General features: G+C 37.7%; 1 protein-coding gene across 2 annotated transcripts in view; it reads left to right on the forward strand.

Moving 5' to 3' along the window:
- ppp6r2b (protein phosphatase 6, regulatory subunit 2b) overlaps nt 1-12,284 on the forward strand; it is a 28,351-nt gene that overhangs the window by 3,624 nt on the left and 12,443 nt on the right. Inside the window, exons 3-22 of one of the 2 annotated variants that reach the window (XM_051869613.1) lie at nt 359-614; nt 843-1,029; nt 1,137-1,274; nt 1,860-1,925; nt 4,001-4,113; nt 4,285-4,398; nt 4,473-4,599; nt 4,707-4,859; nt 5,397-5,594; nt 5,953-6,017; nt 6,103-6,212; nt 6,850-6,935; nt 7,030-7,127; nt 7,646-7,697; nt 7,926-8,053; nt 8,145-8,299; nt 9,679-9,841; nt 9,923-9,996; nt 11,757-11,961; nt 12,129-12,206. In XM_051869613.1, the coding sequence (XP_051725573.1) occupies nt 388-614; nt 843-1,029; nt 1,137-1,274; nt 1,860-1,925; nt 4,001-4,113; nt 4,285-4,398; nt 4,473-4,599; nt 4,707-4,859; nt 5,397-5,594; nt 5,953-6,017; nt 6,103-6,212; nt 6,850-6,935; nt 7,030-7,127; nt 7,646-7,697; nt 7,926-8,053; nt 8,145-8,299; nt 9,679-9,841; nt 9,923-9,996; nt 11,757-11,961; nt 12,129-12,206 (2,537 nt within the window). In that variant the 5' untranslated portion in view covers nt 359-387. The remainder of the gene's footprint in view (nt 1-358; nt 615-842; nt 1,030-1,136; nt 1,275-1,859; nt 1,926-4,000; nt 4,114-4,284; nt 4,399-4,472; nt 4,600-4,706; nt 4,860-5,396; nt 5,595-5,952; nt 6,018-6,102; nt 6,213-6,849; nt 6,936-7,029; nt 7,128-7,645; nt 7,698-7,925; nt 8,054-8,144; nt 8,300-9,678; nt 9,842-9,922; nt 9,997-11,756; nt 11,962-12,128; nt 12,207-12,284) is intronic. The other variant, XM_051869614.1, reaches the window with a different exon arrangement.

A 12,284-nucleotide genomic window follows, 5' to 3' on the forward strand; every position in this document is an offset into this window, starting at 1 on the left:
GAATCGGCCATGAAAAAATATGATCGGTGCATCTCTATATAATTTTAAGCAATGTAAGATTCATTGTGGTACACTGTGGTACAGGGACAGTCCAACCCTGAAGTCAAATGAAATTAGATCAGCTAATAGTCTTTAATTGATTCTTTAGCTGCTTATCAAGAGTGTAATTACAGCTGACTCACTAATGTTTAATAGTTGCTGTATGTACAGCACCTGCTCTGGATTTTACTATGCATTATTTATACAGTGATCTGGTCTTATGCATTATGCATTTTCTACTTTTTGGCTATAAAACAGCAGCTTACTTTCTTATTCTGCTATGCTTGAGTAACTAACAGCCTCTCTCTGTCTGTCTCAGGCACTCTCTTTCTTCTGCAGGCTGCAGTCATGTTCTGGAAGTTTGACCTGCACAACTCATCTCAGGTTGAGAAGCTCTTGGAGAAGGAGGACGTGACCCTACAGGAGCTGCTGGATGAAGAAGATGTGCTGCAGGAGTGCAAGGCCCAGAATCAGCGCCTCCTCCTCTTCCTCACCCGGGACAGCAGCATGCTGGAGCTTCTCAACCTCATCACGCACGAGCCCCCTACTGACCGGGAGGAGAAACTGCGCTATAAGTGAGTGGAAAGATGGTCTGGATTATCAACACTTTCTGAGCACCTCTTAAATAAATTAGAGATTATGTAGCAGGCTGATATACAGATGTACAAATGTTTTACAAATGACAAATTATCAGATAGTTGAAATAATCAACTTATTTTTTTAAAATTAGTCCAAATATTTTCAATTCAAAATATTTTAGTGAAGTTAGTCGTATATTGTTTTTCTCTCTGTCTCTTATGCAGGTATGCTAATGTAGCATGCGAGCTGTTGACGTGCGACGTGTCCCTCATCAACGATAAAGTTGGTGGAGACGAGTCTCTGCTGAACACACTCTATAACTTCCTAGAACAGACGCCACCGGTGAACCCTCTACTGGCCTCGTTCGTCAGTAAGACTTTTGGCAACCTCATCACCCGCAAGACAGAGCAGGTGCGCAAACAGGCATCTATTTGTTCGTTTAAAAAAAAAAAAAAACTTTGATTTGTATCTACATGAATTTTTTATTCTGCTCTTTGTTGATTGAAATTTTTCATCAGGTGATCGGTTTCCTAAAGAAGAAAGAGGATTTTATAGGGCAGGTGTTTAAACACTTGGACACATCGGCCATGATGGATCTGGTGCTGCGTCTCATTAGCATCGTGGAGCCCGCTTGTCTCAGACAGGAAGTGCTTAGTGTGAGTGCACTCAACCAGCTGATTCATTTATATTTCTATAATGGACACTTTGGCTCTGTACAAAATAAACTCAATAAATAGTTCTAATTAGTTGATTTGCTGCTCAAGAAACATTTCTTATTATTATCAATGTTGAAAACAGTTTGAAAACTATTTTGGTGGAAACTGTGATGCTTTTTATTTTTCAAGATTTTTTTTTTTATCAATTTAATGTGTCCTTAATGAGTAAAACTAAAAAATCTTACTGACCCCAAACTTTGAATGCTAGTGTTTATAATATTGAAAGCCTTTTTGATGATTTTAGTTCTTGTATGTCTTATCTTATATTTGGAATAATTTATATTTTATAATGGTTTTGTATTGATTTTATATTTAAAATGTGGGAAAATTAATAAAATCTGTACATAGAAGTTATTAGAAATAATAGAAATGATAAAGACATGGTAAATATTTTCTAAGACAAAACAATAAGTAAAAACTGTAATCTTTAGTTTTAATAAAAATCAACCCTTGTGACATAAAAGTGCTCAAAACGAAATAAACACCTGTATCTGTATTTTTTATTTATATGTCCTTTGTTTTCAGTGGCTGAATGAAGAGAGGCTGATCCAGAGACTCATTGAGCTGATACACCCTCACATTGACAATGAGGTCAGTCACTAGAGTTGTACAAGAGAATGAATTACACAACAAAGTTTAATACTTACAGTTAAAGGTACAATATGTAATTTGTGCCACTAGAGGTCGCTTTTTAAAACAAAGTTGTAGCTTGATGACGCTTTGATTTTGGGGAATCATGGGAGGTGTTGTCTTTACGTCTACAGCTGGTGGAAAAGAATCCGACGGGGCACAGGCAGAAATCATATTCATGGATGAGCTAATGTATTAAAGATTTATTAAAATTACTGTAGTATGAAGCAGGGTGTGGCTGAAAGCCGTTGGAGCGGAACGAGGCCGCTGGATCCTTTGCTAATGAGAGACAATTGTGACACGACTCGAAAGCAGTGGTGCTTTTATTATGCCGAAGACGACCGCTTCCGCTTCTTCCGGTCAAGCGTATGTGGGGTAAAGCAGCACTGCATTAGACACATTTGTGTGTTGAAAGTTGTTATAGTGCTACTCTGCGTTCGCTCGGCGGCTACTAGGAGACACTTGTTGCACACTGAAGTAAGCTAAACCGATATTAGGCATGGTAAAACATGGTATTCATGGTAAATCAAGAAAACGAGATTTAAACAATAAGACTTACTGTGTTGAGCTATATAACATGATTAGTTTTCTGTCGATTAATGTATCCAAACAGTTGTTCACATGTCTAATAAAACACATAATATATTAAAGCGTCTTTGGTGTTTCCATGGTTTTTACAAAATAAAACCGGAAACCGAGGGTAACGCGGGTATGATGTCATTAATAGGAGATGCACGGACACGGTCCGTGTCCTGGTTAAAATTGCTTATTTCTCTGGATTTAAACATTCTTTGAAACATTTGGGATAATGTAAGTACACAAGTCAACAAAATATATAACATTGTTCTAGTGGGTTTTGGATATTTTAATCCAAAAATCTTACACGTGATCCATACGACTCCAGTGGGTTAATAATTGCCCTCTGAAGCGAAGCAATTGGTTTTGTAAGAAAAATATCCATATTTAAAACTTTATAAATTGTAATCGGTGGCTTCCGGCAACAGCCATATGTGAGTCTAGTTCCGGTGGAAGAGTGACCAAACTCTGACCAAACTTGCACATTTTGACAAATAAGTATGTGTATTTAAAGGGTTAGTTCTCCCAAAAATGAAATTTCTGTCATTAATTACTCACCCTCATGTCGTTCCAAACCCGAAAGACCTTCGTTCATCTTCAGAGCACAAATTAAGATATTTTTTATGAAATCCGAGAGGTTTTTTATCCCCCATAGAAAGCAACATAATTACCACATTCAAGGTCCAGAAAAGTAGTAAATACATAGTTAAAATAGACTACAGTGGTTCAACCTTAATGTTATGAAGCGACGAGTACTTTTGCGCGCAAAAACAAAACAAAAATAACAATATTTTTCAACAATTTCATATCTCCCCTGTCATTCTCCTATGATGTGGATGTTGTACGTCCGAACGCCGACTCGGTATTGGCCAGAGCTGTACACGTGAGCAGCACGACGCATGCGTGTTATGCTGACGCAGGAGCCGGCCAATAATGAGAAGGTGTTATGACGTAGAACACGGAAGCTCTGCACTGTCTGTAGAGCGTAAACAACTTTTTGCACACAAAAAGTATTCTCATCACTTCATTACATTAGGGTTGAGGTCTTATGTGGAATGACATGAGGGTGAGTAATTAATGACAGAAATTTAATTTTTGGGTGAACTAACCCTTTAACTGTTCAAGCACAATTATAACTCCGTTCAGTACTCACGCTCTATGAACAGCGGCTTCAGAAACAGTCTATGAGCATGCATATACCGAAATGAGTTCTTTCGCTGCTTATTGCGCTTCATTGGTTAAAAATCACTTGTTTTTAAACAGCAATAATTAATTGTGCATGAATATTATGAGCTTCGTGACCACACAGCACAGCAACGTCACGTAACAGCGATAGTGACGATAGTCCAAAATCTCTACCAGTTGACAAATTTCTACCAGTTAATCGTGTCTACTGTTATATCACCCACCCCTAATAAATAGACATGAAAGATGACACATATACATGAATGTGTTTACAGAGGCAGTCGAACGCATCTCAGACCCTGTGTGACATCATCCGTCTGAGCAGAGATCAGGCCAGCCTGCTGCAGGAATCTTCAGAGACCGACCCTCTGCTCACAACACTAGAGCTGTGAGTGTGTGTGATCACTACCACGGTGCTCAGTCACTTTTCATGTCAACTAGATGGTTTCTTACTGTCTAAGTGGGCAGTTGTTGGATGTCGGACAGAATATACAGAATGTGGAACAGACTTCATGCTTGAACAGTATAACTAAACTGAAATCTCTGGCTACTGTTTCAGACAGCAGAATGTTGAGACCCTATTGAAGAACATGTTTGAAGGAGAAAGGAGTGAAATGTGCATCGTCTATGGAACGCTAGTGTTACTTACATTGTTGGAAACTCGGAGACCTAGGTGAGTAACACACAAACACATTTCATCACACACTCACACAATCACTGTTACTAAAGTATGTGTGTGTGTAACAGTGTTGAGCAGGTGATTGACCCGTGCTCTCAGGGATTGGAAAAGTCTTACACTGTAAACAACAGCATTTTAATGGGCATCCAACCACATCTAAAGCACTTCCACCACCTTCTGTTAAACCCACCCAAGGTTGGTCTGCTCCTCCGGTTTTATCATAAGTCTTTAAAACTAAGTGTTATCATGGAAAGATGTCACATAGAGGAAGTTAATGTTTTTTGGACTCTCTCCACGCTCAGAAATGTGTGATGTTGACCACGATGGGTGTTCTGGAGGAGCCGTTTGGCAACGCACGGCTGCATGCGTCCAGATTGATGGCTGCTCTCCTGTATACCAGAGCTCCCAGAATCCACCACGAGCTCTGCCAACTGAACATGATCAACCTGCTGCTGGTATGAGTCATCCTTAGTCTACTTAAACTCGACAAATAAATAAGATGTTTCCTTTCCTTTCTTTTTTTAAAGAAATGAGTGTTTATTCAGCAAGGATGCATTAAATTGATCAAAAGTTACAGTAAAGACACTTATAATGTTACCAAAGATTTCTATCTCAAATAAATGCTGTACTCTTGAACTTTCTATTCATCAAAGAATCCTAAAAAATAAACCTATATTATGTTTTCCACAAGAGTATTAAGCAGCACAACTGTTTTCAACATTGATAATAATGAGAAATGTTTCTTGAGCAGCAAATCAGCATATTAGAATGATTTCTGAAGGATCATGTGAGTAATGATGCTGAAGATTCAGCTTTGCATCACAGGAATAGTTTAATTATTTTAAAATATAGTACAATTGAATTATTTTAAATTGTTGTATTTCTCAATAATACTGTTTTACTGTATTTTTGATTAAAAAAACATGCAACCTTGGTGAGCAGAAAAGACTACATTTTTTACATTTTCTTTCTTAATCTCTTTCTCTCTGTAGGACTTGTTTTTTAAATTCTCCTGGAATAACTTCTTACACATCCAAGTGGAGCATTGTGTCTCTGCCATCCTTAACCAGACAACACCGAATGGAAAATCACATGACAGTCCAGATCAGATTCAGCTGGAAACACAAAACTCAGACACACAAAACTCAGACAGATCTGACATGTCCACAAGTTGTGACTTGATAAAGCATGTAAGCATGACCCTCACTTATTGATGCTAATGTATTATCTAATATTAGTGTAGTCATATATAGTAATAAGTAATAAAATAATATCAAAATAAATGAGTAATAAAGTTTGAGTCACTTGAATCACTTGCTAGATCTGACTCACTTGGTAAATGAGGTGTAGTTATATGTTTGTATATATGTATGCATGTAAATGTACAAATGATTGGTTGTGTATGTGTGTGTATACACAGACACAACATATATAATTAATTTACAGCACTTTTTATGGCATCAATTGTCAAAAATTGAAAATGTTTCCTCTTGTTAAATACAGTATGCAGTATGTATACGTCATTGAAATATAACTGTTTGTGTGCAGCTACTGAAGGACTGCAGGCTGGTTCAGAGGATTTTGGATGCTTGGGAAGAAAATGACAAAACACAGTAAGGACAAATTTAAATATCTGTTAGCTGAAGAGCCAATACGCTTTTGCTGGTTGAGTATCTTATCTCTGTGTTTATGTTATAGGGAAGCTGGAGGCATGAGAAAAGGGTATATGGGTCATCTGACCAGGATTGCCAACACAGTTGTGCAGAATGCAGAGAGAGAACAAGAACAGATCACACAACTAATAAAAGGTAGCTGACACACTGGGAGTGTTTTTGTTACATATGTATATACAGTATCTCACAGAAGTGAGTACACCCCTCACATTTTTGTAAATATTTTATTATATCTTTTCATATGACAACACTGAAGAAATGACTCTTTGCTACAATGTAAAGTAGTGAGTGTACAGCTTGTATAACAGTGTAAATTTGCTGTCCCCTCAAAATAACTCAACACATAGCCATTAATGTCTAAACCGCTGGCTACAAAAGTGAGTACACCCCTAAGTGAAAATGTCCAAATTGGGCCCAATTAGCCATTTTCTCTCCCCGGTGTCATGTGACTCGTTAGTGTTACAAGGTCATAGGTGTGAATGGGGAGCAGGTGTGTTAAATTTGGTGTTATCGCTCTCACTCTCTCATACTGGTCACTGGAAGTTCAACATGGCACTTCATGGCAAAGAACTCTCTGATTTTTATGTGGCCTACGACTTCGTGGCCGAGTTGCTGTTGTTCCCAATTGCTTCCACTTTATGATACCACTAACAGCTGACCGTGGAATATTTAGTAGTGAGGAAATTTCACGAATGGACTTACCTAGGGCAACCTATCACGGTACCACGCACATTCTTTGTTTTCAAATATTTGGTATGCCTTTGTATGACAGAGCTACCAGAGGACTACAAAGCACGCTGGGAACAGTTTGTGAATGAAACGCTAACAGAAACTAACAAGAAGAACACTGCAGACCTGGTGAGATTTCGCACAAACATATGCTGTGAAATCATAGGAAGTCTTTTAACAACAAACATCAAATCACCTTTAATGAGCATCTTTCTCTTAACAGGTGTTCTCAGATTATCAGATCCAGCAGATGACGGCAAACTTTGTAGATCAGTTTGGATTGAATGGCGATGAATTCGGAGAGCATGACGGCAACATCAGGTGATTCCTGCGATTTAGAGTTAAGGTTTAAAAAAATGCAATGGAAAATCAATTTTAAGGGGACAAATATTGTCCCTTAATGGAAAAGGTGTAACTGCAGTCGAAGTGGAAGAAAGGGGGTATGCAGAAGGATGTTAAATGCCTCAGGGGGTATGCCATTTTAAGAATTTTGGGAACCACTGGAATAAACTATTAATAAATATATAAATACTAATCTGAATGTTAAATAAAATGTATTAAATTCTTTAAAACAAACTACATGTTCTTAAATCCTTAATGTAAATCTACCACAGGAAAAAAAAAAAAAAGTTTTACATTTGGTGCCTCATACACGCGTGCAGTCACATGATATCCAGCAGTATAGTTAAATTTAATTTCATTTAAAAATAATAGAATTTTATTGAAATATTTAATATTAATTTCAAATAAATTTGATAATTAATTGTTTATTGCTTCATGTTTAAACTCTGACATTGGTAATTTATTGAGTCAAGTTTCTGTGTCTGTTTTTCCTGCAGCGCCACGTTTGATCGAATCACAGAGATCAACTTTAACCTGGTGGATGAGGGGGTGAGTCCTAATTATTTTTCTATATTCTTTTTATTCTTTCTATATTCTGTTTTCTTTTTATTAATAATAATAATAATAATATTAATTCTATATTCTTATTACGTTTTGGGTTTTTCCTGTTTTGGGTTATAATATCACCAAGTTTTTGTGTTTGTTTTCTCCTCGTTGACGCTCTTTTGGCTTTTCCTCACTGTTATTATAACCCTTCCCATTTCTTCCCTCTCTCAGACGAGCTCTGCAGTTTTTGAGACTCGCACAAAGGAGCGAATCCGGCCGTTTGAAGATCCTGAGGAGGAGGAAGATATTTGGGAGGATAAAGAAATCAACTATGCAACACAAGTGAAAGCCAGAAGCAGGTTCATAACACACACACACACACACACACACACACACACACTCTAAACATTCACTGCTCTGACTGTTGTGTGCGGTTTATTTTTTTAATAGGTTTGGACTGGTGACAAATGCTCAGAAGAGTGAGGTGGACATTGGCTCTCGCAGGCGTCTGGGGTCACCTGACATGGAGTGGTTTCCAGAGACCAAACAAAATCTAGACAAGACCAAGATCCAGGACATGGACAAGCAGTCCAGCGATCCGCAGAGTACGTTTACAGCTCACATGGTCTAGACCAGGGGTCGGCAAACTTTTTGTCACGAAGTTTCCAACTGTGTCACACCCCCGTATGAATAAATACACATAAACATATTTTAAATATTCAGAATGACTAACATAGAAATAGTACAGAATCTCTAAATTTATCAAAATCCTTTAGTTTTTGTTTTCAGGTTTAAATTAGACTTTGAAGAACTTATTTCCAATAGGCTTATTTACACCTGGTCATTGATGTGTTTTTACCAGTGTTGGGGAAAGTTACTTTAAAAGTAATGCATTACAATATTGCGTTACTCCCCAAAAAAGTAACTTTAGTTACTTTTTATTAAAAGTAATGCGTTACATTACTTTTGCTGTACTTTTTCTAACCTGGGCTGGGCTTGCTTGTTTGTTTTTTAATAACAACAAAAAAAGTTCTATTTTTGGCAAATGTTAAGGCCCTTTCATACCAAAGGTGAAATGAATAAGCCTCAGGCTGAAGGAAATGCATATTTACACCTGTACAGTAGAGGGCGCAGCTGAAAGAAACCTTTCAGCTGTGCTGCCATTCTGGATTAAAGAAGAATAGGATACAGGAGAGGGAAGTTCAACACTCTTATTGCATTACCCCCAACACTGGTTTTTACTGATCGGATAGCTATCCGTTTTATTACAAAACCGTTCCATTTACACTTGGCAACATAACTGTGTCTCCACAAAACAAATTGAAAACTGAGCTTCATTTCATTTATCATCAGCTAATTTCAAGATTGGAGACAGAGCAGCATCAGCACTGGTAAGATAATTTAGTGTCACTACTATTAATGAAGATGACTGTGTTCAGCTTAAGGATGTGACGCTGAACTTTCAGTTTCATTTGCTGCAGTTTGCACGTCGGCTTGCTGAAGAGATGCTCAACTACTCCTCTGTGGTGGGCCAGATCTGTGTCGATGCATGTTTCAGTAGCGCTGTCATATGTGGCTACCAGGAGCCGTTATAACTCGCATTTTGGGAGCAGTAAAATTTACATATGTGACTTCAACAACCAGATGCATTTTGTCCAGTTGCATCTAGAATGTGAAAAAAAAAAAATGCCCTCTTTCAGAGTCTTTTTACAATTGGATAGCTATCCGTTCGGAGAAAACACATGACGTGACCAGAAACAGATGAATGGAGTTTCCACATGCATCACAGTCATTTTGATGAGTGTGTAATATTAAATAAGGATTCTATATACTTGGTTGAAATTTATAGCATTAACTATTTACAGCGGAACAAGCATGCCAGTGTTGGCACGCATGCCATAGGTTGCCGACCCTTGATCTAGACCTAGACATCTCACCTGATCTCGTATAATAACTGAATGGAATATCGATTATCACCTATCAGGTCCTGGATGGACAGCGAGTTTTGAAGATGACTTCAGCTGTCGGGATTTTGCAAGTATCGCCATGGATACAGGCTCCAACGTGTGGGGAAGCTCTACCGCCCAGCTCAGCGAGACAGAGGAGAAGGGATGGGCGACTTTCACTGACTTCCAGCCTTTCTGCTGGTGAGGGAGAGACTGTGTTTTAGTTGATATTGTGTATTTCGGTCATGTAGACACTGTGCTAAACGTTCTTGTGTTCTGCAGTTCAGATGCAGGACCCAGATGCAGTTCACCTGTGGACTCGGAAAATCCAAACAAACAGAGCCAAAATGAAGAAAGTAAGTGTGTTCATGTAATTTTTGCTTCATTCCTCCTTATACTAATGAACACAAATACTTTCTGTAATGTTTTATGTAAACAAACACTAAAATGTTACCAACTTTTATAAGCATTGTGCAGTTTTGCATAAAAATTATTATTCTTTATTATTTTATTATTTCTAAGCATTTAGAGGAGAAAATACATTTATTGAATCAAAACATTACATATTTTTATTAGTAGTAGCAGTAATAATAATGATAATATTTTTACTATGTGTATTTAATTTATGAGACGAGTGATGTATTTACACAATTTCCCGTGAAAACCATCCCGACAGGTCTAAAATATAAACAGGCTTACCATAGTGAATCATGAATCATAGCGAATCATAGTGAATCAATCATTTTGTTCTGTACAAAAAACGTTATATAGTGTACCTTTTACTTAAAGGGGTCATGAATTGAGAAATCAACTTTTCCTTGAGCTTTTGATATATAAGAGGTCATTGTACTATAAGAATATCCTGTAAGTTTCAGAACCGAAAACTTCCTTGTTAGTCCAATAAAAGCTTTTATTGACACCAGGCCCAGCGAACAACTGATCCTGGAATGTGCATAGATAGGTGAAACCCCGCCTCCGCAGAAGAAACCAACGCCAACTCATTGTAACGTTAGCCCCGCCCACTGTTGTGTTAGTGAGATGATGAGGAGAGAATAGTGATACAGGACAAAAATAACATTACCTTTCAAAGGATCCTAATGCTAGGAATATGGTTATTTATTTTCAACAATGTGAATGTCTCAGTTGAGCATTATTTATTTGTATTCGGTACATTTCACTGTGGATTCTTTGGTAAATCAATCGCATTTCGGCGCAGGCTTTGCAAACAGACTTTTACGATATGGACTCGACAGTAATGCAACAACATGTAATTAACTGTGTTCATTCTAATGCCTGATCTGATATGTAATGATTCGTAGTCAGATGTTCTTTGTCTGTGTGTCAGTAAATCAAACCAGTGACTAAACGGTCAATTTCACGTTGTTTCTCTTAGTAGGATGAAATAATCTGTTATTTAAACGATGAACGCTCCCTTTACAATCGCTGGAGCTGTCAATCAAACAGCGCAAGTTTATCAGTGACTGAATTCTGGATATCACATTTGCACTGTTAGTTACGATGAAAGCATTTGTTAGTGTGCAGAAATTGAGTTGCAATGACAACATCACAGCTTTCATGCGCTCAACATGTCTGTGATCGGCTACAATCTTCATCAGTGCAACCTTTCATGCCACTCTCTAAATATAATGGCATAGATCTAAATGTAATGCAGCACTTTTCACTATTAGTTTACCTTGAGAGCTGTAATAGTGAAAATGTGCTAAAAGAGAGAGTAATACTTGGCTATTTCAAATGGAAAGATGTTAGCCAATCACAGCAGTGGACGTTTACACTGAAATCTCACAGCAGACACGCCCCTTAAAACAGAGCGTTCAAATCAGAGAGCTAAAATCCGGGTAGAAAAATGCCTTTTATTTCTAAATTATGACTATTTTTGATGTAAAAAGCATACTAACGTTAAAAGTGCACCCCAGGAAACATTGTAAAACATTAAAACAATGCAGTTCATGACCTCTTTAAACATTTACATATATTAATAATAATAATAATAATAATAATCTTTATTTTTTTGCATATTTATGATACTTTTGATTGTTGTTTGTTCTTTCTTGAAATGGTCCATTAACATGAGTTAATCAGTATATGTGTGTTGCAGTTAAAGGCTCGTCAGCGTGTGTGTGGAGTGTGTGTGGGGCGAGGAAGGCTCCGCTGGTGGCGTCTGACAGCAGCTCCAGTGGGTCAGACAGTGAGGAAGAAGAAGACAGAACCAACATCATCACAGAGAGCGTCGCCACGGGCAATGCCAAGGAGAGCATTACACTCAGTGTAGATGCAAAACAAGAGAAGGCAGTCTTCAACAGGTAAAATCCAATACACATTCATGCATTCCATCTAAGCATAAATTGTTTGCAGACAGTTGTTAAAAAATGAGCAGCTGCTTTGTCATCAACTCAAGACATGACAGAAAACTTGATATAACAAAATGTGCTCAGTGATGTCCTTATTGGTTGCTTCCACTGTCTTTCAGTGACACTAATGCCAAAGCAACAGATGGCATGGCAACAGGAACCATGGCAAAACCCATCACTGGTACTCAGTCGCCGAAGTAAATATAGATACATCTGAGTGTTCTTCCCTAGGAAATTACTGGACATGTATTTAAAGTCTATAAATATGTCTCGTT

The sequence above is a fragment of the Ctenopharyngodon idella genome, chromosome 18, assembly GCF_019924925.1.
Source record: "Ctenopharyngodon idella isolate HZGC_01 chromosome 18, HZGC01, whole genome shotgun sequence".
Lineage (NCBI taxonomy): Eukaryota > Metazoa > Chordata > Actinopteri > Cypriniformes > Xenocyprididae > Ctenopharyngodon > Ctenopharyngodon idella.